This window comes from Lonchura striata, chromosome 2 (assembly GCF_046129695.1).
Source record: "Lonchura striata isolate bLonStr1 chromosome 2, bLonStr1.mat, whole genome shotgun sequence".
Lineage (NCBI taxonomy): Eukaryota > Metazoa > Chordata > Aves > Passeriformes > Estrildidae > Lonchura > Lonchura striata.
Window position 1 is genome coordinate 67,134,987 of NC_134604.1, and position 23,925 is coordinate 67,158,911.

Below are 23,925 nucleotides of genomic sequence, written 5' to 3' on the forward strand. Positions count from 1 at the left end.
TACTTCTTGCAAGAAAAGAGGAGAAGTTTGTGGGGTTTCTGCTGCAGGTGTGACAATCCAGAGGTAGTTAGTGCAAGGTCTGGAAAAGTAAGCACTGCATTCCAGACACACAGTGCTCAAGTTAATGTCTCCTCCTGAAAACAGAGCTGGAACTGTATCATCAAAACATCAACTTCAGCAAAGAGCTGTAAATTTGCCACCTAGCCAGTTTGAGACCAAAGCAGACCTGTTTAGTCAGGTGTATCTCAGAAATTGTCCTGAATCCAGGATTCCTCTAAGGAAGAGTAAATATTAATCCTGCAGGTTTTGACGGGGTGGATTAGATGAACTTTCACTCCCCACTTTGGCCTTGTTTTCCATGATTTATTTCATCTTCTTAGATTCTAAGTCTTTTTAAAATAAAATTAGCATAGCCATCCTTGGGAGGAGAAAAAGCCAACTCTTTATTTTAATGTTTTTCAAACTGGTCATTCTACAGGATGTGGCTGCAGTTATTATCAGTCCCAGTACATTAGTCAGATGGTGGAATTATCAAATTATTCCTTTCTCTGTGTTTGCATAAGATCCAGTGAAGAAAATGTGACTGCCCTCACAGGCAGTCGAGTTCAATGATTTCCTAAATTCAGTGACAGAGCACATGTAGGAATGAAATTTGACAAAGACTCACTGAAGTATCCTGAGTATTAGTGGGATAGCTGTGAAAACTAGGACAGTAAAAAACACAGTTGGAGAGCCAGAAGGAAAAGATACTTGTGAAAATAAAACCAAAAAGGAGCTCAGCAGTAAGGAATTCTCTGTTTTGTTGAAAATACAGGAGAGATGAAGGATGTGTGGTTCTTTTTCAGATCTGCTTCTTACGTAAATAGTACAATGCATGCCTTATGGCACAATCCAGCAAAGCAAGCATGGAAATAAATGTTAGACATATTTAGGTACAGTGATTTCAATGACAAAAATCTGTTGAAAATTTTCATCATGAGAACCTTATTCCTTAAGACAGTGTGAAACTGCACAGTTGGACCCCTTACAATAGGAGTTTAAATTTATCTTTTCCTCAGAAGAAAATTACTTTACATGTATCCTTTGATTGTGATCTAGGTTACAGGAATATACTGCTGTAAAAATATAGCATTACTGGAATTTTCAAGTCCAAAAAATAATTTAGTGTCCAAATACATACTTTATCTGATTTATGGCTTCACAGCTATGTCTAAGCCAGTAGTGCCAAATAAAATTTTCTTTACTGTGATATGTATGCAGTACTTTTTAAGGTATTTGGAATGATATCTAACATTTAAATTAAGCAAAAGTTTCCTTCTAAAAATATTCAGCTATAGTTATGTTTTTAAAGTGGAATTTCATATTTTACATTTTAGAAGGGTAACTTAATTTCTTACAGTATCAGTGCTCAAATATATCTACAACACGCTTAACAAAATCAAGGACCCAATACATGCAAAAAACGTGAAGTCATATCCTACAAGGGTGTTTTTTTACTTGATATCATTGTAAAAGTAGTTTTCTGTACTTCAAAAATTTACCAGTTCCATTCAATAAATATCTCTCCAGAAAGCAATCAGACAAAAAAAAAAAAAAAAAAAAAAAAAAAAAAAAAAAAAAAAAGGTGAATTTGCCCTCAGCTTCCCATATATGAGCAGGTTCCTGACACCTATGCAGAAATGTGTAATTAAAATAACATCATTAGCTGAAGCCAGTGAATGTGAGAACACTTAATCAAACAGTAAATAGCAATGCATGTCCAAGCATTGATCAGTTAATGCAGACATTGTCAGAGGAATTAAATAGATCATGATGTCCTTTTGTTCTTTCTCTTTATTTAGTGTAGTATATACTGTTATAATAATATACTGTTGCTTTCTAAATCTCCTCATGGTCTTTAATAAAGAAAGATCTCTTCACTTAATTTTGACAGCTGCGTAATTGGGGTGCTAAATCATCCTCAGGGATGTAAGCAAAATTATTCTATTGTGTAACAATTTTCTGGATTTTCTCCTTAGTTTTGAAAAGAAGGGATAGATTTTGGTAATTGCAATCCCTTGTATTACCTTAAAAGTCAAGCATTGATCATTATAATACAATAGTTATATTGTAGAAGATTTCCAGGTCACTTGTAAATAAATGTAATTCAAAATTCAGAATAACCACTGTAGTAGATATAATTCCAGTGTAGGAAAATCTGATCCACAAAGACAATTTAACAGAATTATAGGATTTGGTTTGCCAGAATCAAATCACAAAGCAGCATCAGAATATGGAAAAAAAATAACCACTAAACTGACACCAAATCATGACTTTACCTACATAAAATGCATCAAATAACTACCTGAACTCTTGACTCTGTTTATGAAAAGTCACAGGACCAACACATTCCATGCTTAATGGGAAAGTGATAGCAGTGACTGTGAAACTGAGGCTTTGTTCACAAGGTGCCCCATGCAGAAATGGGATCCAAAAGGGAGACCCCAGCGTGGGATCTCACCACCTCCTGTCCTTCCCTGCCTGCTGGTCAGTCTCTTGGTCTTAACCCCACTAGTGCCAGTTGATATATTTGTTCTGGTTTCAGGTATTTCTGTTTGATGACAATGAAGTTTCCTTTAGACTAGGAAGTTCTGAGAAAAGGGCAGTAATCCCGGCACCTGTACAGTTTCAGCCTTTGGTCAAATACTATGTTTGCTACAAAGTGTACACAACAGCTGACTCAGATTTCCTGGATTTATTCTAAGAAACAACAGTAGGGCAGGACTCCAACCTAAAATCATATGCTAAGTAGGAGGGATTTCAGCTAATGTTATCCCTTGGAGTTACGCCGAGCTGTTAATTCAAGTGCTCAGGGCATGGTAAAGTTCCACTCTGCAAAAGTAACTTCCAAGCAACTCCGCTTCGAAGTGGTGCAGAGAGGAAGATGGACACTGCAGCATCCTCCTGGAAACAATCTGCCCATGCTCTCTGAGAACATTTTTCCTGCAAACAGGCAATATGCTAATTTCTTGATACATCCTCAATTTCCACTGTATAATAGCACTAATGACCTTGACAGAAAGTGTTTCCTAGGGATTAATAACCATTTGAGATTTAATGACCTGAGGCTATGCCTCAGGCCATCAACTCCTTCAAGCTGCTCATTAAATTCTTAGGGTACACAGTCTGCTTCAATCACTCCTGCTTAAGCATTTGCTCAGTGTCACCTAATAACAATATTCTCCCTGAAGTATTTCCTCTTCAGAGGCCCTGGAAATGTGTTTGTCCTTAAGACTTTCAGGAAAATAACTCATCATTAATTTTTTAGGTGATTTGTGTTTCAAGTCAGAGCATTTACTCAGACTGCCACTGAACTTTTGGTGTGAGGAACTCAGTAAAAGTGAGACAGTTAAATTCATAAATTGCACCTTGAAATATAAACTATTTGTTCTAGTTGCTTACAATCTCATAATATAAATCAAGAGCCAGTGGCCTCCAGCAGCCAAACACTGGTGGTTCAGCCAAAGGTAACTTATTTGAGAGGTGATTTTGAACAAGCTACCACTTTTTAGCAAAGACTTTCTTCATACTAGCTCTAAAAGATACCCCAAATTCAGGTCTGTGCAGAAGGAACAATATAGAGCAGTGCTGCCTATTGGAAGAGAAGTGCTTCTTACCAATGAAGTCGTAAGTCAAACATTGTCCCATGTTATGGTTATATGTCCCATGTTATACTTGTGTTGAAGATATTTCCTTTAAGGGAACATTCTTCCCATATTCAGATGGCACTGAGCACAATTGGATCTTACTTAAATCTGATGCTGTGGTGTTACATCGTGTTCCCTCTTTATTTGTGTAAGAGTGCGGCGCAGCATGCCAAATAGGCATGCACAAACAAATTGCTATTACAAGTTTCTTCCCAGAGTTTCAAAACTGAGAGAGAAGAAAATGCTTGGGGAAGAAGGCAATCAGCAACAATTGTGGGAAGCTGATACAGGAAGCATGGTGCAGAGTGATGTGTCTACAAATCAGTTATATTGTCTTCACATCAATTACAAGAATCTTCTGGTGAAGCTCTGCCAGGATCACGTTCTCTCATTAGTCTCTGTTGTGCACTGAGCAATTAGTTCCCTTGTCATGTCTAGGGAGAACTAGGAACAGGGCTCTTAGGGAGCTAGAAAGTGGAGATGCCTACCCCTCTGTCTGGGAAGACCTACCCTCAACCTGACTTGAACTTGGAACCAGCCCTGTGCTTTGAGCTAACATCTTTGTCTAGAGGCTGCCCACATATTTAGGGAAAGAAAAGCATTTTGCTGGCAAATTCTAAAAGGCTAAAGTACTGGGAGTTGTTTATAAGCTTCAGATACTTCATCTTATAAAACAATTAAGAAAACCTGGATACCGAGAATGCATAGTATCAGCTGCGGGGGGGGATCTTGATAATAGGAGCTTAATTCTAGTGAGATATGCATATAACACATGTATATATACATATATATGGAAGAGATATATACGGAATCCAGCAGATGAATTGTTCATCAAGGAGGCATTGTGGTGATTAGGGGGTGAACAACATAAGTACTTACTTGATTGTTTATGTTTCGGATTAGTGGATTTTGAGGTCAAGTAGCTAATCCCATTATATGCTTTGTGTGGGAAATACATGCTGTTTGTGGTAAATACAGAGCACCTACACAGGAATGTTCCTACATAAATCTCAAATCCCATTGCAAACATGGATTCAAATCACTATGCCACCAATGCAAATGGTGAATATCAGGTGCAAATAAGTGAAATTAGGGACCTCAAGTCACACCATCCATTAACAGGATGTGCCTCAAAGAAGAATCTCACTGAAATGTCTTTAGCTTTATCTGCCTGTACATCCCATATTCTCTGTATATACCATGAGAAGAATGAGTTCTTTCTGTGCATGAGCCATTTTACCTCTTTCACATAATAAGATAAGAGAAATATTTTAAAGGAAGTACCTCCTTCTCTCTCTAGCCTTTAGTAGCACCTAGGATTAATAGTTCTAATGCAGTTGCAGATAGGTGAGATGATTTCCATTCTTTTTATCTGAAAATCCCCATATATATTAATAAATATTCTGCATGCATGATGGAAGGCAGGTCATATAGATATTTAAGTTCTGACATGTCCTATTGATTTGCTTTATAAAACCAGCCCTTCTGCTGAGACCATTACTGTTGTATGGAACACGCGGGTGTGCCACTGACCCAGCTCTGCTTCTTCTGGCTGCTGTGGGCTCAAAACAAGCATGCTGCATCGTTCCCATGTAGATTTTAGGTGTAGGAATACAGCTCTTGTTGGAATTTCCTCTCTAAAGTCTATTGAGAATTCAAATGAGAGCCAGATGAGTTTTTTCCTGTTCATTTAGAAGAAAAATGCAAAGCATCATGAGAAACTTTAAAACTCTAACACTCCCTGAAAGTCCTCACCACAATAACATTTTTCTGAAAAAGTGCTTTCCAGTGGGATTTGAGCTTGCCAGGTGATAAACATTCATTATATTTTTCTACCCCCAATTAGGGAAGGCCAGATTGGTAAACAATTAATGAAGAAAATTCTTTGAAATACATCTAACTAATAGGAGCTTTGTAGTCTCAGTTTTGAGGCTACTTTTAACAGCATCATACTGGCTTTGGCTTGGAGTTATGGAAGAATTAATGAAAGCCCCAGCTCTCTTCTCAAAATCAGTGTCAGCCAATGGAGCATCACAATTATAATTTTCACCTTTTGCAGTGTTGCCTTCCCTAACATCCTCCAGTGCAGGTAAAGCAGTGGCTTCCAGGCTGATTTGTTTGGGTTATTGTTTGTCCTTAAAGTTGTACCAGAAAATACAGAACTGTAATTTTCAGTACAACAATGCAGTTCCTTAGCAATAAGTAAGCTTTCAGAGCCTAATGCCATGGCCACAGAATACTGTGGGTAATGGGTTTCTAACTACCATCACAGTGTAAAAAAAACCACTGCAAAATGCAAAGCATCAGGCAAAACAACATGAAAAACTTTAATACCCCCTACACTCCCTGCCAAACATAGCCCATCTCCTATATCAAAATACCTTTATCATACCTTCAGTTTTAACCAGTGGTTTCAGAGCAACATGTGGGCTCTAAGGTGGTTATTTGCTGTATTTAACTGCTATTTTGCTGAGATTTCATAGTCAGATTTAGTCTTCTTTCAAAAGTTGTGCTGGGTATTTTTATGGTAAAATCTGTAGGAAAGACCATCTTTTGTAGGCAACAGCCTGCTTTCTGCCTCTGTTTCTGTCTGGAGAATAACTTACTCATCATACTTCTGGCATATCTGAGGCTACACCCTGCCAAAATCTGAAAGTGAAATAAACCATCAAAAAATGTCAGATTCTTAAAAGTCCAGACCAAGGTCAACTCTAGAAAAACAATATGCTTGGAAAAAAAAGTTTCCTTCAAAGCATACACAACCAAATTTCAATCTTTGTGCATATCTGTATGTCATTATTGTACCACTAGACAGCCAAAAATGTCTCATGTCCTCAGCACATACTTTCATCCTCCTGGCCTTGAGGAGCCATAAACCCAGGGCAGCCCTGGAATCCTGTACTTCATGGAGTACATCTGGAGATGGGGAAGGGCTGATCCCAGAGGCAGCATAGCAGCTGGCAGGAGCTTCCCTCTGGAGCAGGTGTGAGTGGCTCTCTGCCCCTGGGGACAGCTCCCACCTTGCACTCAAGGTGACATCCAAAGGAGGGACGTGTCTTCACATACTACTTCAGGGCAAGGACAGCTGTTGTTGTTCAGAGACTTCTCAAGGACTGAATGCAAATTTGGTCAAAACAAATGGAACCTCAAGCCCCAAGATTTTGAATAGCAGCCATCTCTCATCTCTTCTTTAAACAGGGTGTTTTAATGCTTTGCAGAATTACAGAGTGAGGCATGCTGCCTTCCATCTCCTTAATCCTCTGTAAATTTACTTCTAACAGCTACTGCCAAAATACAGTATGGCACTTGCACAGCACATGCTTCTTCAGTGATGAGCACAAAGCAGCTTCTGTTCAGAAGGAATATGTTGCAAGCCCATGAGTGACACATTGTGAGTGTTGAAGATTATGAAACATACTCTGAAACTGAGCAAGCCATAAACACTTCATTTTTCAGAAATAGTCACATTACCTCTGTCATTCTGCTCGGCAAGTGAGTGTGTACAGGCTTGGTGCATCCACGTAGCACATATTGAACACACACCAAGTGTTGAACCCATGGTGTGCCAGCCACGCTGTGGAGTTCAGAGGAAATATTTCAAGTATGCATTTCAGCACTCTTCTCATATTTTTATAAAAACCCATGGTCTTTATTTGTTTATTTTTTCTTTGCTAGCCTCTCTCTTGGACTAAACTGACCTTAAATTATAGCATGGACTTATATTCATTGATCTCCTGGTGAATGCTCTAATTCGTCCAGAATCAGATCATGGCTTAAGGCAACTTCTGACTCTAACTAGGTAATATCTGCTGGAAAAGCAAGCGTTTTGTGTCTGTCTGTGGGCAGAAGATACTGTGAAATAAGTAAATTTAGAGATCAGCGAATGACTGGACTAAATCTTTAATAGCACTAAAAAAAAAAAAAAATCTCTTGTTTAAAAGGCCACTGATTTGTTAAAGTGGTAAAAGAAGACAAGCTCATGCAAGCTAACTATGAGGTCCTCATGGATTTGGAGCATATTTTGAGCATACTACACAATTTAGCATATATAGTCTAGGAATTTTGCTTCCTAAGGAGGGAAGAATAATTTTTCCATTTTTAAACTGAAGTGTAAGCATTAAGTGATGTGTCTCGTTTCCCACCAAAAGTCTAGCTGGGCAAGGGATTAGTCATTTACTTTCCAAATATCTAGCTATTACCATTGTCTAGAGACCAAACCTTCTTAGCCCACTGTCAGGCCAGTAATGATTCAGATGAGTGGGAATGTGCTCTCCAGCAGTCAGAGCAAAGGGACTCCATCCATGAGATGGCAACTGAAACTATCCAAGTGACTTCCCATTAACTATGGGAAGATTAAGAAATAGTTGAAATTCATCCAGCAAGTTAAAAAGTGACAGGGTCCGTATTTCACTGACATTTGTAGAGCCAGTCCTTCTGTATTCTCTGCTGTTATCCAACAAGAGACATTGACATGAAAACAGGAGGTTTGTGCTTCTTTGATAGCTTTGGTGTCTCCTGATGGATACCCCACAAATCCACTCTCTGGCACCGGCACTCCAGCACTGGTAGGTCTCCAGCCTTCCTGTTGTCTCCTTCCAGGCTGATATATGGAACATAGCTGAAGGCCAGGGTCTGGCTTTATAGAGTGATAACTGCAAACATCTAACTTATCTAAGCTCTTTCATGCTAGTTGATAAAAAAGCAATTTATGTCTTTCCTGCTTGTAGCTAAAAATAAGAGGAAGAAAGTGCAGAGTTGTTAGTCCTGGGTGGTGTGCTAATTAGTTCTTTGCTAACTCTGCTTCATTGCTGGCAATGATTACTGTCAAGTAATTACAGGGTTTGTATGACTCTGGCTCCTGTTTGCAGTGTAGCAGGGGTGAGGAAATGAGAAGTGTCAGTACTATGGATACCCAGTGTTACTTCTGTCATAGCAAAATTTCCTGTTATAGGAAACAGTTATTTTGTACAATGGCTTATTAGATGGAAACAGACCTAGGTGAGCTGCAGAATGGAAAATCAGTATTTTTGCTACATTAGAAGTCTGTTCTCTACTGGGAGGAGCACATAAAACCCCCACGGCCTTCTATTTAAAAATGTATGGAAAGGAAACTAAAGGCTTCAGCCAAAAGGCTAAAAATAATAACTGTACAATCACAGCCAAGTTGTCTGTTCCTTCTTTCCTCCAGTTTGAATGAATAAAAGTTTATGTACAGCTATCATGTAAGAATTGGTTTAGCCTGTTTTTTGAGTGCTGCTCTGTAGCCATGTGGACTGCAGCTTTCATTGTAGAGGGGAATGAACAAAAAAAATCTAATTATTTGTGTGAAGAAAAATCATGGAAATTTGTTAGTTTACCTATCCAAAACATTTGAGTTCATCGGTAAAACTGTTGTTTCTGTATCATCCCTTTGGTTGTTCAAAAAACATTTAGATATGTATGTGCTGGAGCACACAAAAATGTATGCAGCCTCCTGGTAGTAGAAGGCAAGACTGGGTAAATCATAACCCAGTGTGCTTGAAGAGGTAAATGAGAGTTAAATGCTTTGAGCATCTTTGAAAGTCTGTATCCTAGGAGTTTGGAAATTTAAATATCCTTAAAATTCTGGCCCTGGATATTGAAAGTTATCTGTAACGAGTCAGTAAAATTAAATAAAATTTTAAAATTATGGATGATGGAAACTGAACGGCTCCACTGCTGTCTAAAAAAGAACCTTAATTTGACTTTCCCACGTTAATACTGTTTACATGTTAGAGAAAATTGTTTGAAAGGCACTTTTGTAAAAATAAGTGCTTTTGTGAAAACAGAGTGAGGAAAGATGTTCTTTTTTTAGAAGGTGAGTAATTGTTTCCTTTAATCTTTTTGTTTTTTCTCATGACTCTACAAAGATCAGCACACAGCCATATAATTAGTGGCTCTGGACTAGATCATGCTAAAACACCCACTAGTGAGACTCCACTGTTCTTACAGCACTGCATAGTCAAAGGAAAGGGTAAAATTTAGTTCACAATAATGTCTTTCCATAAGCATATGTTATTTCTTCCATCACTGAAATAATTTCAAAAATTAGTTGAACCATCAAACAATGGAGGTCATCTGGCCCAACCTATCCTCATGGCAGAGCCAGCTTACCACATCACATCTGGCACTGCCAGAGGATCAATCCAACTCCAAACAGGAAGGCATTCCAAGTTCAGAATGTCCAATAAAACAAAATAATAATTTGCACGGAGTATTAATTTACTGATTTTTCATTTCCTCACAGAGTCATAAAAGACATCATGGTAGCTTTCTTTAGTAATGTTCTTACAGAAAAGAGCAGCTAGAATAAAGCAATAAACAGAAATGGGTGTTTGATCCTCTCAAAAATAATCATAATAACTTTATTTATGGATAGCTACTGTTTTAACCTTCATTTTATAAATGATTTTTCACTAGTCTCAAAGCATGATGAAATGTTAATAATATTGATATACTTCAATGGCAACAATAGTGGTATGGTTGTGAATCAGAAAAAGACATCTGGGTTTGTAGGTATGGGTCTTGCCTGTACTTTCAGGATAATGCCAGCCCTCCTGCTCCTGGATTTTATGTAGATGACAGTTTCTTAGAAACTGTGTGAATAAGCCACCATCTGGGGTTCTGTTTCAGAATAAATACACAGGACATTTTTCTCCATAGGCCCTTGCATGAAAAAAAGATAATAAGGAAACAGAGGGATCTAAAAACAGATCTGCTTGTAGTGTTAACCAGCTTATAACAGCAGATAACACTGATAACACCAGGTGAGAGCTCAGCACTCTGCACAAGACATGGACTTGGACCTCAGTTTTGAATATTTGAACTCTGCTGCATGGACTGTGTTTTATCAGTGTTCCTTGCACTACAAATTACTCATCTCACACAGAACTGCAAAAGTGTTTTAATTTATGATAAACAAGAACTGTGAAGTCTTTTTTATTAATACATCAAAGCATTATCTCCAAGGGGAGTTACTTTCATATTAATGTTCAGTGTTTAATATAAATTCACAGCATGAAGACTACCTCAGATAGGTAGAGTTTCTCTGATGTATATATGATTACCCATATGTAATTTGAACATCTAGAGAATATGAAAGGCATAATCAAAGAATAATTAATATGTTGCTAAGGAATAACATTTTGTTCTACTTGTCTGCATAATTCAGAGAGAAAGTTTATGATGACAACATCTACCTTTTGGGGTATTGTTTACATTTTCATTCAAATTATAACATGAAGCATTCTCCTGCATTCCATAGTGCCTTTCATCTGCCAAGCTCCAATTACTGTCTGACCAATTAACTTCAGTATTGCACACATGCAAGCCACGTTGGGTATTGTGGGAAATCTAAGCAAGGCATTGAAGTCTGAGACTTGACCTCCAGTTTAGGATACTGAGCTTGAAAACCCTGATTTCCAGAGACATTAAATCTTTGTATTTAATTGGAGTTATGAATACACATGAGAGTCAAAACTAATGGTCAGACCAGCACTACATCCTCTTGGGAGCCCTCTGAATGTCAGGGCAATCCAGAGACATCTTGTATGCTGCTTGAGTTCAGGCTGTCTGGAAGTCTCCCCTAACCTTGCAGGAGATTACATTTTTCAAAACCTTGCAAGGACAGAGGGTAGCTGCAAGCTATATGTAGTGGGATCCTTCTGCTGCATCCAAATTCAAACCAGATCTCAAGGGCAGAGTACCAGACAAAACACCTTGGGCACTTTATGTGCAGTGAAGAAACATACCTTGTGTACAGATTGAAGAATTTACTGCTCTACTGATTAAAGTATTAGCAATCTAATAACGGAGTTGGTCCAGCTATGAAGATAATAACACTTATAATATCAAGTATAAAGTTATGACAAGTTTCAAATAATGGCACAGTTGGAATTGGTACATATATTCTTCCTATTAGCTGTTCCTCTCCTTGGTGTTATTCTTGCCCTTCCTTTCTGGGTTCAAAAATCAATAGTTTTAGTTTTCCTCAAGATGAAAAGAGATGTAGAGGAGCTTATAGCAAGTTTTCATCTGCAATTGTTCACTAAGGAAAGTATAAGGAAAGCTGATGGAGATATCTTCCTCCTTACTGTCGGGTCAGTTCAGGGTTATTTTTGCACACTTCTTGAAATAGTCAGAGTCACTGAATGGTTGACGTAGGAAAGTACATCTGAAGGTCATCTTGTTCAACCCAATTGCCCTATAACCAGCTGTGTCCAGGTTGCTTTTGAATATCTCCAGTGATGAAGCCTCCACCAGCTCCCTGAGGAACATGTACCAGTGCTTGGTTACCCTTACAGGAAATAAGTGTTTTGTGATGTTCAGAGCCTCTGTGTGTCAGTGTGTGCCCACTGCCTGTCACAGGGCACCACTGAGAACATCCTGCTCTCTTTGCACCCTCCCTTCAGATATTTATCCTCACAGATGACATTCTGTGGATATTCTCAGTTCAGTCAGAGAGAAAAAGAGAAATATTTCTGCCAGGCTAAGCCTGGGAAAAAGTCCAAGAGGAATGTAAACAATCTATTATCTTGCTTTCTGTTCATATTGTTTATAGATATGTTCTACCACGCTGACCTAAGTCCAGTGTACCAATCAGGTGAAATGCTTTTACTTTAAGACCAATGGAATTAATGTTCACTATGTACTCTATAAAAGAGAAATGCTTTGGGATAAACACTCATTTGCCTTCTGAAACCATACAAGTCATTTCACCCGTCCCTTGCTCAGTAGCGTCAAGATTCCACTGAGGCTTCTCTTCCCCAGGCTGAACGGTTACAGTTCTCTCAGCCTTTCTTCATCTCAGATGCTCCAGGCCCATAATCATCTTTGTGGCCCTGTGCTGGACTCACTCCAGTAAATCTATATTTTCCTTTTACTGGGGAACCCATAACTGAATGCAGCACACCAGATGTAGCCTCACCAGTGGTCAGAAGAGGGGAAGAATCACCTCCCTTCACCTGCTGTCATCCCTCCTAGTGCAACCCAGGGTGCTGTCTGCCTTCTTGGCAGAAGAGCACATGGCTGCTTTGTGTTCTGTTGGTGTCCACCAGGCACCCAGATTGTTTTCTGAAAAGCTGATTTTAGTCTTTGGGCTCTTCACTCTTCAACAATAGTGATTCAGTAGAAGATACATGACAAAAATATATATAACAAATATATATAGTATGAATAGGTACATATAGATGCAGTTTCACCGACTACTTATTAATAATGTCTGTAAGTATTGGACTAGTAATGGTACATTGCAAAAATCACTTTATAACACATCCAGGGAGCAAGATGTTTTCTAAATACCAGCTGGACACAATATTTCCCTTTTCAAAGTGAGCTCATCAGTTATTTCAATCTTCAGGCCACTCTTTGGTCCATAATACATGGAAGTTTAGATGCTGCTTAGATCCCCTTAACTTGGGAACCCAAAGCAGAAACTTGTAAAAGAAGAATCTGTTTTCAGAATTTGTCCCATAGTGACCCTAGAAGTCACCAGAAATTTTGAAATAGATCCCAAGAGATGTGATTGTTACCTCTTCTCTATGCATTTGATAGTGCTTCTTCCACATTAAATATACTATATACTTTATATTAGAGTTCTTAAAGACTCACATTTTCCAGACCATTATCCAAACACATTTTTCATTGGGCATACAGTGCTCATGTATAAGAGCTCTGTTAATTCTCAAGTCAGCAGTTCTCAGCTTTTGAATGACAAGTCAAATAGGTGGGATGGGCAGTGTGGTACTGAATAATGGGGGGGTGGTACTCTGTCCTCCAAGCCTATATGAATCCAAGACTCATGGGCACTGTCAGAAGGCAAGAAAAAGAATATAATTCCTAATGGGGAAGGAGGAGGATGTAAAGGGAACCAGGTTCTTAATCACTTTTGTCCATTAGCAATACCAGAGAATTTTTCTTAAGACTAAAGGGAGGAGAGCCTGATGTCCTTGTCAGCTCCCAATACGTATATATGCAAAATTATTCTATCTCATAAATCCTGCTAGTGGTTTCAGCTGGGTAAAGTATTCTCTTTGTTTCTTGTCATAAACTGCTGCAGCATTCTTTTGTGCAGCTGCTGCATTTCATCCTAATGCAGCTTAATTTCACCCAGGGATGAAGTGGTCCCTCTTGTAACTTTCTCTTCAATTTTTATAACTGTTAAAAGGGCCTCAAGATGAGATGTTGGTTGCAAGCTATTATTTTATGAGTGTCGTCACAAAGTGCTGTATTATACAAATCAATTGTAAGCTAAGAAAAGTGACTTTGAAATGATAACTGAAGATAGAGAGATATTTTTGGGGTTAGGAGGGATTTAAAATCCTGTTTCAGGAATTTGAAAGGAAGATGGCAAAAAAATGGAAAACAAACTAGCATGAAGTAAGGTTGTATAAACTGAGTGGGAATGTGGGACAGTGGGTAGCAAAGATGTCAGAGAAATGAATGACAAAGTTAAAGTGGCTTCAGAGTGAAAGACATGGAAAGGAAAGGGGAAAAGGAAACCAGCAGTAAATAAGAATTATGATGATGATAAGGAGCAACCAAAAATCTCAAGAGGACACTCAAAATAAAGACCTAAATTTCTTGGTTTTATCATATTACTGGACTATATAACATGGATGGGATTTTCAGCATTGTTTGGGACTGCTAAACATCTTTGCAGTGTTATTAATGTTATTTCTGAAACGTTCAAATGTTTAAACCACTTGGTGTCCAAATCTCATTGCATTCTTATTTAGATGCATGATTGTGCTGTATGCCCTGTTACCAGGAGTTCCTTGGAAATCTATATAATGGGAGAATTCCCTAGGGAGTCAATTTTATGCTAGACTTTCAGGAACAGTAATGGCTGCCTGATAGAGTGGCTAATTACTCTGAAGTCGGATTCCCTCAGGACATTTCCTACTCCTAAGGTCTTTATTGTGTCCCTGCTGTCCTGGTGTGCTGCCTGCTTCAGTGGCCCCTGGAAGTCACATCTCAGCTTAAAAAGCATGTGGAGTGTAGCACATTGCACAAAGATCTCTCCTGCACTACAAACTCTGACTTTCCCTGTTACTGTTTGCACAGCCACTTTCTTGTTATTTGCATTAGGAAACTCATTGTGTTGTACCCCTAGCTCTGATGATACCTAGATGCAAAAAATACTAATATAGCCACTGTTCCTAGACCTGTAAAGATTTGTGCTTGATGAACCTGCTATAAATGTCAGATCTACCAGTTTTACCAGTATCCCATAAATTTGGGAAAGGAATTCAGCATAATCCTTTCACCCAAGGGGGATGTAGCTTCCTAACTCCTTGCTAGAATAACACACCTGTTTTTTCTTGGGAAATGCAGCCTTGCTGAAGGTAAAAGACTAATGAGAAATCTCCCAGATGGCCTGTACAGAATTTGGTTGCACTAGAGAACAAAATAATTGTAGTCATTGAAAGAAACATTTAATATAGTCCCAGACTATGTATGAGTAAGAGAAGTGTCAGCAGCTCAGAAAGAAAAGCTGTATAAGCTGATTGTCTAACCAGGAAAAATCCTTTTCATAACACTATCTTTAGCATGGTTTCATTTATTCCTTTCTGGAAAATTCTTCTGCAAATCTGTGGTGGTAGCAGTGAGTAGTCAGATAAGGTTCCAACTCCAACTCATCCCCTGATACCAATGGCAATATCAGTTCAGATTGCCCTCCTTCTTTTTTATTCCTTCTTTTTTATTAATCTCCCTGCTTTTGTGCTGTGTGTAGAGTGAATAGTAGTTCCCAATTTCCTATTTTTGTATTACCCCTGATTTTATACCCTTTTAGCATAACCCTTCCTCATTCATCTGCTCTCCAAGGTAAACAATCACACTCTTTTAATCTCTCAGCATACAAGGTTTTTTTTTCATGTTCATAAATAATCAGGCTTCTCACTTTCAACCTCTCAAAGAAGTCAGAGCATGAATGGACACATTTGACTATTATTCACCAAGGGTAAAGAATTAAACATAAAGGAACTACTCATGAAAGATCTTTCTATTGACATTTAAATTATATTCAGCTGCAGTAGTTTAAAAGGTCCATATTTTATTGTAATATTACTAGTACCACAGTATTCCATGAAAGGTTTAGGACTATTAAAATAACACTCTGACAGCTTTATTTGTCCCTTCCTTGCAAAACATAACCTTGTCTCTTACACTAATTATATGGCATGATATAAAATAATTCCAATGAAATTCCACTTTTGAAAACCTTATTATCAGGATTTATTGACACATGTGCACCATAGTGCAGTAAAACATATCAATTCATTGTATGTTTATGGTTTATATTATTTATTATATATTTGTACTATAAATGGTAATTTTACAGCTGCATGGTACAGTTCCTGTTGCATTACTATTGGAATTATTCTGGAAAAGCCCTACAGAGTGGATGGGAATGGGGTAAACCATTAAACCTCTATCTAAAAGCATGAAAGGTTCCTGAAAATCTGTCTTTATTAAATTGCACAGGGATTTTTCCTTAGGGAATATGACAATTTTTTCATGTTCTACACCAGCTGGTTGCACTAGTGAAGTGAGGTGATAAGACAGTAATTAAGGTATTAACCTGCTCCTTGCAAGCTGTAGATCATGGAATTATAAAATCATTGAACGGTGTTGCTTGGAAAGGACCTTCAGGTTACAACCCCCCTGCAATGGGCAGGACACCTTTCAATAGACTAGGTTGCTCACATGTGAGCTCTTGTTTTGCTGTGAATTTCCTATGTGAGTTGAAAAGTCATCTTTTCTCATATTTACAAATTTATTCACATTCTTTCCAGTTTAGCATGCTTATACCCTACTGTAATCTAATTTCAGAGCTCTGAAGAAGCTTTGCAAATGCCACTCAGTGGAAACCTGTCAGCCTTTAGTGGTACATCATAGCAGAAGGATGGTAGAGTGATGCATTTAAGTATCAGAAATTTGGGATTTGGATTGTCCGGATGAGACAGCTAAGGGTAACTGAGGAGTGGCATAACCCTATTTTTATGGCCAGATAAGTGTCAGGCATCTAATTCCCATCAGCCTTACCTCTAACCTGCTTATGTACTTCTGAAGTGCTGTAAATCCCCATCTGTAAAATAAGAAGAGTAAAACAGATAAATATCCTGAAGACTGTGAGATATAGGGCCAGGGAGTAATGGCAGCCATTGCAGTATCTCAGACTGAGCTGCAAGAAGCTGAAACATGCTAGAGCTGTTCTCATACAGCTTCAGCCTGAACTGAATTTTTCCAAAGAAATCATCTTTCCTCAAGAGTGCTCTTCTGGGAAGACATCGGGGTGGTGACATTGCAAGGGTTGTACCAGGACCTGTGAGACAAGGCAGTTTGAGTGTCTACAGCTGCCTGGAGCATGCCTCAGGTCTAAGACACCATTAGTGTTTTCACCCCAGGAATATTCTCTGGTTTACCTTTCATGGAGGTTTGCAGCAGTTCTTGAGAGGAAAAGGCATTTTACCACTCTGGGTTGAGCTGAGCCTCCAAACTGACCCTGGAATGCCAGGTAGGCTAGAATTTTGTTCTGGAAGATACAGCACAAAGTCATCCCAACAGTTTTCCTCTTCTTGCAGGAAAGAGTAAGAAAGGACCAACAGTTGATGTAACCAGAATAACCACTTGCTCACTGATGTGACTCCACAGTCAAATGCACTTCTTTCCAATTAATTGATTAATCATTTTCTCTAACATTCCTAGATATTTTATCTGAATATTGTAAATTAGATTTAAGTGGAGAGCAATACAGGAGGGATACTAAAGTGAACATTAACAGTGATTTGTTACAGAAGGTAAACAATAAAGGTTTCACATAAAGTTGACATAAACACAATAGATGGGATAATGATGTACCTTATTTATTCTAGTTGCTGAATCTTCCACTGCACTGTGCAAAGAGACATCTGCATTTTAAATAAAAATGTAGTTTAAAAAAAGGAGAGAAACACCAAAACAGAAGACAGAAGAGACAATGGCAGAAAGGCAGAAATAAGATGAAATACTGATATCTAGACAGGTAAAAGGAAAGGACTATAGTAACTAGATCTTAGCACTGATATTTGTAGATGGTGATAAGATTCCAAGCCAGAAAATGAAATTATTTACATGAGTTTCTCCTGGCAGAGCTTTTCACTAAACAACTTTTTAGACTATTTAGGCTTTTTAATTCTCCTGTGCTCTTTCATGCAGGAAGGACTATTCCATTGGTTTGGCTTTCTTGAGCTTGTTAAAATCCAGTTAATGTAGATTAAACAGAACCCTTAGAGGATTTGAGTCAGTTTGCTAATCCAACAGTAGACCATTCCTACTTTTGGAGGGTTAGTTTTCTACCAGCTATGGGGGTTGAGCTGGGTCTCTAAGGGTTAGCCAGGAGCTGGTGTGGCACAAAGGGAAGCAGGAGAAGCAGCCAGCTGGCGTTGGATAGGCAGGGCAAGGATGTCCCCTTCAGTGGCAGCTGGCTGCTATACTGTCTGGTGTTGAGCAGAAACAAATCAGTTTGTGAAGAATCAGAGAAAGTGTTGGAAGAGCAGAAGAGATGGCAAACAACTGTCTCCATTTCAGCCCCAGAACAGCCAGAGCCACCCACTTTGTGGGAGACAAGATCAAACCTGTTTAATATTGAAGATGGACTCAAAGCCAAGACCCAGCTGTGCCCTGAATACTTGTCACATTTCCTGAGTGAACCTCTCTCCTCATTTTTCTCTGAATTATAACTCACTACCAGTAGAAAAATGAAATGGAAAAGAGAAATTTGTTTTCTTCCAAGCTTCAACTAGAAACTGAAAAAACTCCTTAGAATTCTAGTCCTGTGAGACATACTGACAGTTGCCAATATTTGGGACTAAATTATTATCTAGTCTTAATAATTAATGATTGTTTTTAATTGCTGCCCAAGCAGGTGGAAAGCAGTTGGCATTTTTTTCCAGCCACAGAGCAGAAGGAACAGTAGTGCATAAGGACAAACCCACCATCAGGTGTGCTGGGGCAAGCAGCTTTTTTGGTCCTGCCAAGGGAGATGCTGCTTGTGGGTCAGTGGTGGCTCACATGCTTCTGGTAGGAGCTGGAGGAACTGTGCCTCCTGCCAGCCTTGAGCCATGTCCTCTCTGAAATTGGTCTTCTCACCATGACAGCTCTTCTCTGTGCTGTTGACAAAAAGCTTTGGTGCCACCTGTGAACACACATGGGTTTCCAAGTCCTTCAGTGTTGCACCAAGACACCATCTGCTGCAGGCAGAATCAAACCCCTGTATTAGCCTGGACGTGGGAACAGAACTGGGACAACGCTGCTAAAAGTATTTCTGCCACCCTCCATTGACAGAGCCACTGAGGTATTTTTGGTGCTGCACATCTCCTCCCAAAGTCCTCACTAATGTTTCACTATGAAGTAAGAAAAAGCAAATATTAGGATATGCACACAAAACGAGAAGGTTAAACTTAGCCTGTCAAATTATTGTTCAAACATTGCAGTATGCAGTAATAAAAGCATCTATATTGCATTCTGAACTATAACTTGGATTACATGCCCACAGCAAAATAGTATAAATCACCTTTGATGTCTGCTGAGGAGCGAATCCTTTGTTGTGCCTTTTCACCTAAACTGTAGGAGGGACCAAGAGTGGAATGACTGGAACAGATGCCCTTAGCCAGCAGGAACACACTTGTATGAGCAAAGGCGTGTTTTGGACTGTGCCAGCAGCCTGGTGACTTCTATACTTCCTGCTGTACTCTGAATAAGACCAGAAAGAGAGATATGGGAGGGAACTGGGAACTGATACTTGTCTTAAAACTCAGTATCCTGGAAGATTAGCAAATCTTACTCAAGGCTGAGGTAGTCATTCAGAAAATAAAATACTCCCCAGAAATGCCTTCATGGAAGACACAAAGTTTTGAAGGCAGAAGTTAATCAATCAGTGATATTTGACTGAATACAGTGTGTTGAGAACGACCTCACCAAACCAAAAACACCACAAAAAAACTAAAAACAAAACCTCAGAGAAGAGTGGGATCTACTTTCTTAGTTATTCCCCATAATTACTCACCCATTGCAACTTGAGATTTTTTAGATCTTGTTTGGGTTGCAAGAATATTTCTTAGCAAGCTCCTCTGAGCAGCCAACTGCAAAAAAACATTGAAATATGATAAGCGTATAAGAGCATTAAATGGTAGCATTCTCCATCACCCACAGCCTCTGTCAGTTGTGTTTCCAAGCCAGATGAAGCTAGAATGTACGTACAGCTGTTCTGAGTTGTAAAATACATTTTGAAATGGGATTGATTTGTCTGTGTTTCATGAGATTGAATTAAGCAAAAGAAAAAAAGTATAAAGACTTGTCTTTTTTCCAAGCATTTAATAGAAAGAGTCAAACTGGAACATAATAGAGATGTGCTTTCAGCACAGATGTGCTGTAGTGAGAGCCACGTTTTATGTAAGCTGCTTATTCTTTTGTGCACTGTTAAGAACTGAATGTACTTTCATACTCCATTTTTTGGCCTTGACATGAACTAATGTCAAAGCAAATGAAGACCTGGTGGTAAATCCTTTTCAGCACTGCTAATGATTGTGACCATTGTGTTGCTGTTCTTGGCTGTCTAATCGTCTTTGGGATATTGAACTTTGGATACATAGACCTTGCATTCTGAATTTTGATTTCTGCTACAAAATTTGCTGGTGTGATTCATATTTTGGGGATCAGAAAGGTGTGCAGGTCACACACTGCAGAGTATATTCAAAGCAGATTTTATAGTGAGCTTCAGTGGGTAAAGTCATTAAGGGAATGATGAGTGATCTGAACAGAATTACATGGGCAAAAGTTCACGACAGCATACCTTACCTATAAAAATGCATTTTAGTAGAAAAGTGATTTACAACTGGATTTTTTTTTTCACATGCAAGGCAAAATATGCAGAAGAGCAACTGAGCCTGATCATCTTCTTCCAGTTCCATTGTTTGCTTTATAGTTAGGGTTTTGTTTTATGGCTGTCTAGATTTTACAACCACAAATGTGCCAAAACTCTTGACTGGTTCATTCAGGTTGATTAATATGTAACATAAAATATCTGTTTTCTTCAACACCTGCATGCCGTGTTTCTTTGTGTTTTGCAAATGCAAGAGATACAGATATGTGCTTTGACTTTGATCCTGTAAACCAAAACTGTTCAAGTGGTAGATCCTGATCTAGGTTTGGACAGCAAAGAGGTGTTTCCCAGGTTTGCTCTGAAACCCACATTTGTGTGGATGAGCCTCTGTTTTCACCTATTCCCTCAGCTGGTCTGGGAGCAGCTGCACATGCAGGCAGTACAGGTGCTGGGCAGAGCTGGACCCAGCATGATGCTTTCCAGAATGTGAGCCCATGGAGCTTGGTAAAAATGGAGATGCCCCTGCAATTGTCCCTTCAGTATCATGAAACCTGCACCGGGGTTTTCCTGGCAGAGATTTCCTTGGATTTCATGTTGCATTCTGCTCCGTAAGAAATGTCAGAACAGGAAAGAACACAGTGCCTGCTCCCTGTCACCCCATTTCACCCTGCTCTACCTTCATATCTTACCAGCAACTTACCCTTGGGGGAAGGTAGATCACCAAGCCACAAACCTGGCTGAACAACTTCTGCTGCAAGAAGATGGCTAACACTTGGTCCCAGCCACCAAGTGGCTTTGTGCACACCAGTGTCCTATGGAGACAGGCAGGTTTATTAGAGGGACTCTCTTTAGATGCTATAAAGTGTGATTCAGAGTGATGACAGTACTGTCACAGCAAATAGGTCCTACCAAATTTCTTTGTTATTTCTTTGTAATTGAAAGAACTTCTAATTCAAAATAACAAAGTGTAAACTGTTTTCTCTTTCCTCTTTTTGCTCAGAAATTGAAGCAAAGGAAGCGTGTGACTGGTTACGTGCAGCTGGATTTCCCCAATATGCTCAGTTCTATGAGGGTAAGTAGGTCTTTCTCCTCTGTGCAGTTCTGAAAGTGCACTGGGCCCTCGCCAGGAGAGCTTGCAGTCAGCCAACTCCACATTTGACTGAGTTATGGCCATGGCTCGATGCTTCACAAAGCCTCAGCTGCTGGAGTCATACTAGTGCATAAAGAAAAGATTCTTACCCTTGTAACCATGGGAAGTTAAAAAAAAATGGGGGGGTGGGGGAACATAGCTTGTGTAAACCTCAAAGGTTAACAAAAACAACTACAAAGTATGTAAAAGCATGAGTCTATTTTCTAAAAGCTTTCTGAAGCGTGCCTGAAATAAGATTAAAACACTAGAAGTTATTGAAAATTTCAATCATGACGGAAGTAAGACTGAAAATTCTGCAGAGTTACCAAAAATTAATAATCTGAGTTGCACTTCACATTTGCAAAGTAAGAAAAGCTGATAGTTCAGTGCTACCTCAGTGCAAATGGTGGTGTCCCCTTCCTAGGTGTTCAGTTCATGCCCAGGGAAGGAGTGTTCCAGAGGGCAGACCCAGTAGTTGCACTGCTGCTGTGTTCCACAGTAGTTTGGGGACTGGAGCTGAGTTTTTTCTGCTCTCCCCAGCTCAATGCTGAGAGGGAAACTGAGCTTCGTTTTCCCAAAGTGCATGTTTTCCCTGCCAGAGACACCCAGCTCAGGCCCACTCGGGCTTATTAGTTGAAAGGCAGCTCTGCCAAACACCTCTGGACACCTTCCAGGGTCAGCATGAGTCTGGAGGCAGCACAGATTCACTCATGGAATGAGGGCCAGGGAGCCTCATGGGTCAGAGCCAAGTCTGCAGGGAGTCAGCTCGGATGCCATCCCTCCCCTCGTGGGGCTGAGAATGGCAGGACGTGGGATGCTGAGGACACTCCCATGGCCAGCTGAGCTCCATCAGGGCTCAGGTGCTGGGTCCTGTTGGGCTGCTCAGGTGTCTGGGGACAGGAGCACCACTCAGAGATGCTCAGGTGGCTCCACAGGAAGCAGGCAGACTCTGTTAAATCCAGCAAGGAACTAAGACTAATAAGCCTGCCAGACCAAAACTGACACAAATGTGTATGTAGCACAGTCCCTGGGTAGCCAGCAGTACTTTTGTGTCTGCCTTGTATTAGGAGTATGTCACATACTGACTCCACCAGGGAAAGGAGCGCCTGCTGCCTGCTTAATGCAAAAGGATGTTCTCTCCAAAAAACAACCTGTGCTGGGCTCCAACAGTTCCCATGCAGTCAATATGTGCTCTAGACAGTCTACATCTCTGAAAACAAGGTGCTTTTCACAGGCATCTATTATGTCAGTGTTGAGCAGCGGTGTCTAAAAATGCTGGCTGAAGTTCCTGTATCCTGGCATCCTGCTGAGGTACCTAAGGATGGCAGAGCAGTCTGGAGAGCAGCCCCAGCACTGGAACCCATCCCACTGTTAGAGCTGTGTCGCTTTTCATTGCAAATGTCAGCTTCCAGCATGCTATTCTGGCTTTTTAGCTAATATTGGGGATTATAATTCTGTTTTAGAGTTGGTTTTTTTTTGTCTGTTATTTGAGTAACCCTCTGTCTGAAATCACTGTTATTTGGATCTGTTTTAAAAACAAAAAGCACAGAGTATTTCTGGGGCTTTGGCAAGTCTATCTAGCAAATAACTCATTAAATCACTGTAATGAGAAGATAAAACCTTGTTGCTCATGTAAAGTAAGCGTGGTGGTAATTCCCTGATCTCATCCATTTGTGCAAGGTCCTAAAATTAACAGCTAATAGTTGAGTATTTTTTAAAGCCAAAATGAAATAGTTTTGCTGTCACTCTAATGCAATGGACATTCAGCTGTACCTTTAACAGAAAAAAACCCAATGTGGTGTCTGAAAGGGTCACAAATACAGCTGGAAGGGAACCAGAGCCTAGTGAAATTGCTCATACTAGATTTCAGTGAGCAAGCACATGCAAAACAATTTAAATGTAGACAACTTATTTTCATTTGAGTAGCAAGCAGCCATCTTAATATTGTGTCTCCTTTTACAGACTCCCAGTTTCCCATTGACATTGCTGCAGTAAAGAAAGATCATGATTTTCTTGACAAGGACCTTGTAGAACCTCTTTGCAGGTAAATAGCACTCCAAGTTTCTTTTCTGATAATTTAATAGCGTAAGATGATTTTTAACTGTTGGCATAGTAGCAGTTGAGGTGTGTGCTTGTCCAGGTGCATTAAGTGATGAGCATTATAATGCCACCATTCTGAGTTAATTTCTCTTACAGAAGATGCTGCAGTAGGAGACCACTACACTCAC

The 23,925-nt window shown here is 39.5% G+C and overlaps 1 protein-coding gene across 5 annotated transcripts in view; it reads left to right on the top strand.

Annotated features, from left to right (window-relative positions):
• STARD13 (StAR related lipid transfer domain containing 13) overlaps positions 1 to 23,925 on the top strand; it is a 286,742-nt gene that overhangs the window by 228,063 nt on the left and 34,754 nt on the right. For all 5 annotated transcript variants that reach the window (XM_077781433.1, XM_021541945.2, XM_021541944.2 and 2 more), the window contains 2 exons: positions 21,569 to 21,640; positions 23,660 to 23,741. In XM_077781433.1, coding sequence (XP_077637559.1) covers positions 21,569 to 21,640; positions 23,660 to 23,741 — 154 coding nt within the window. The remainder of the gene's footprint in view (positions 1 to 21,568; positions 21,641 to 23,659; positions 23,742 to 23,925) is intronic.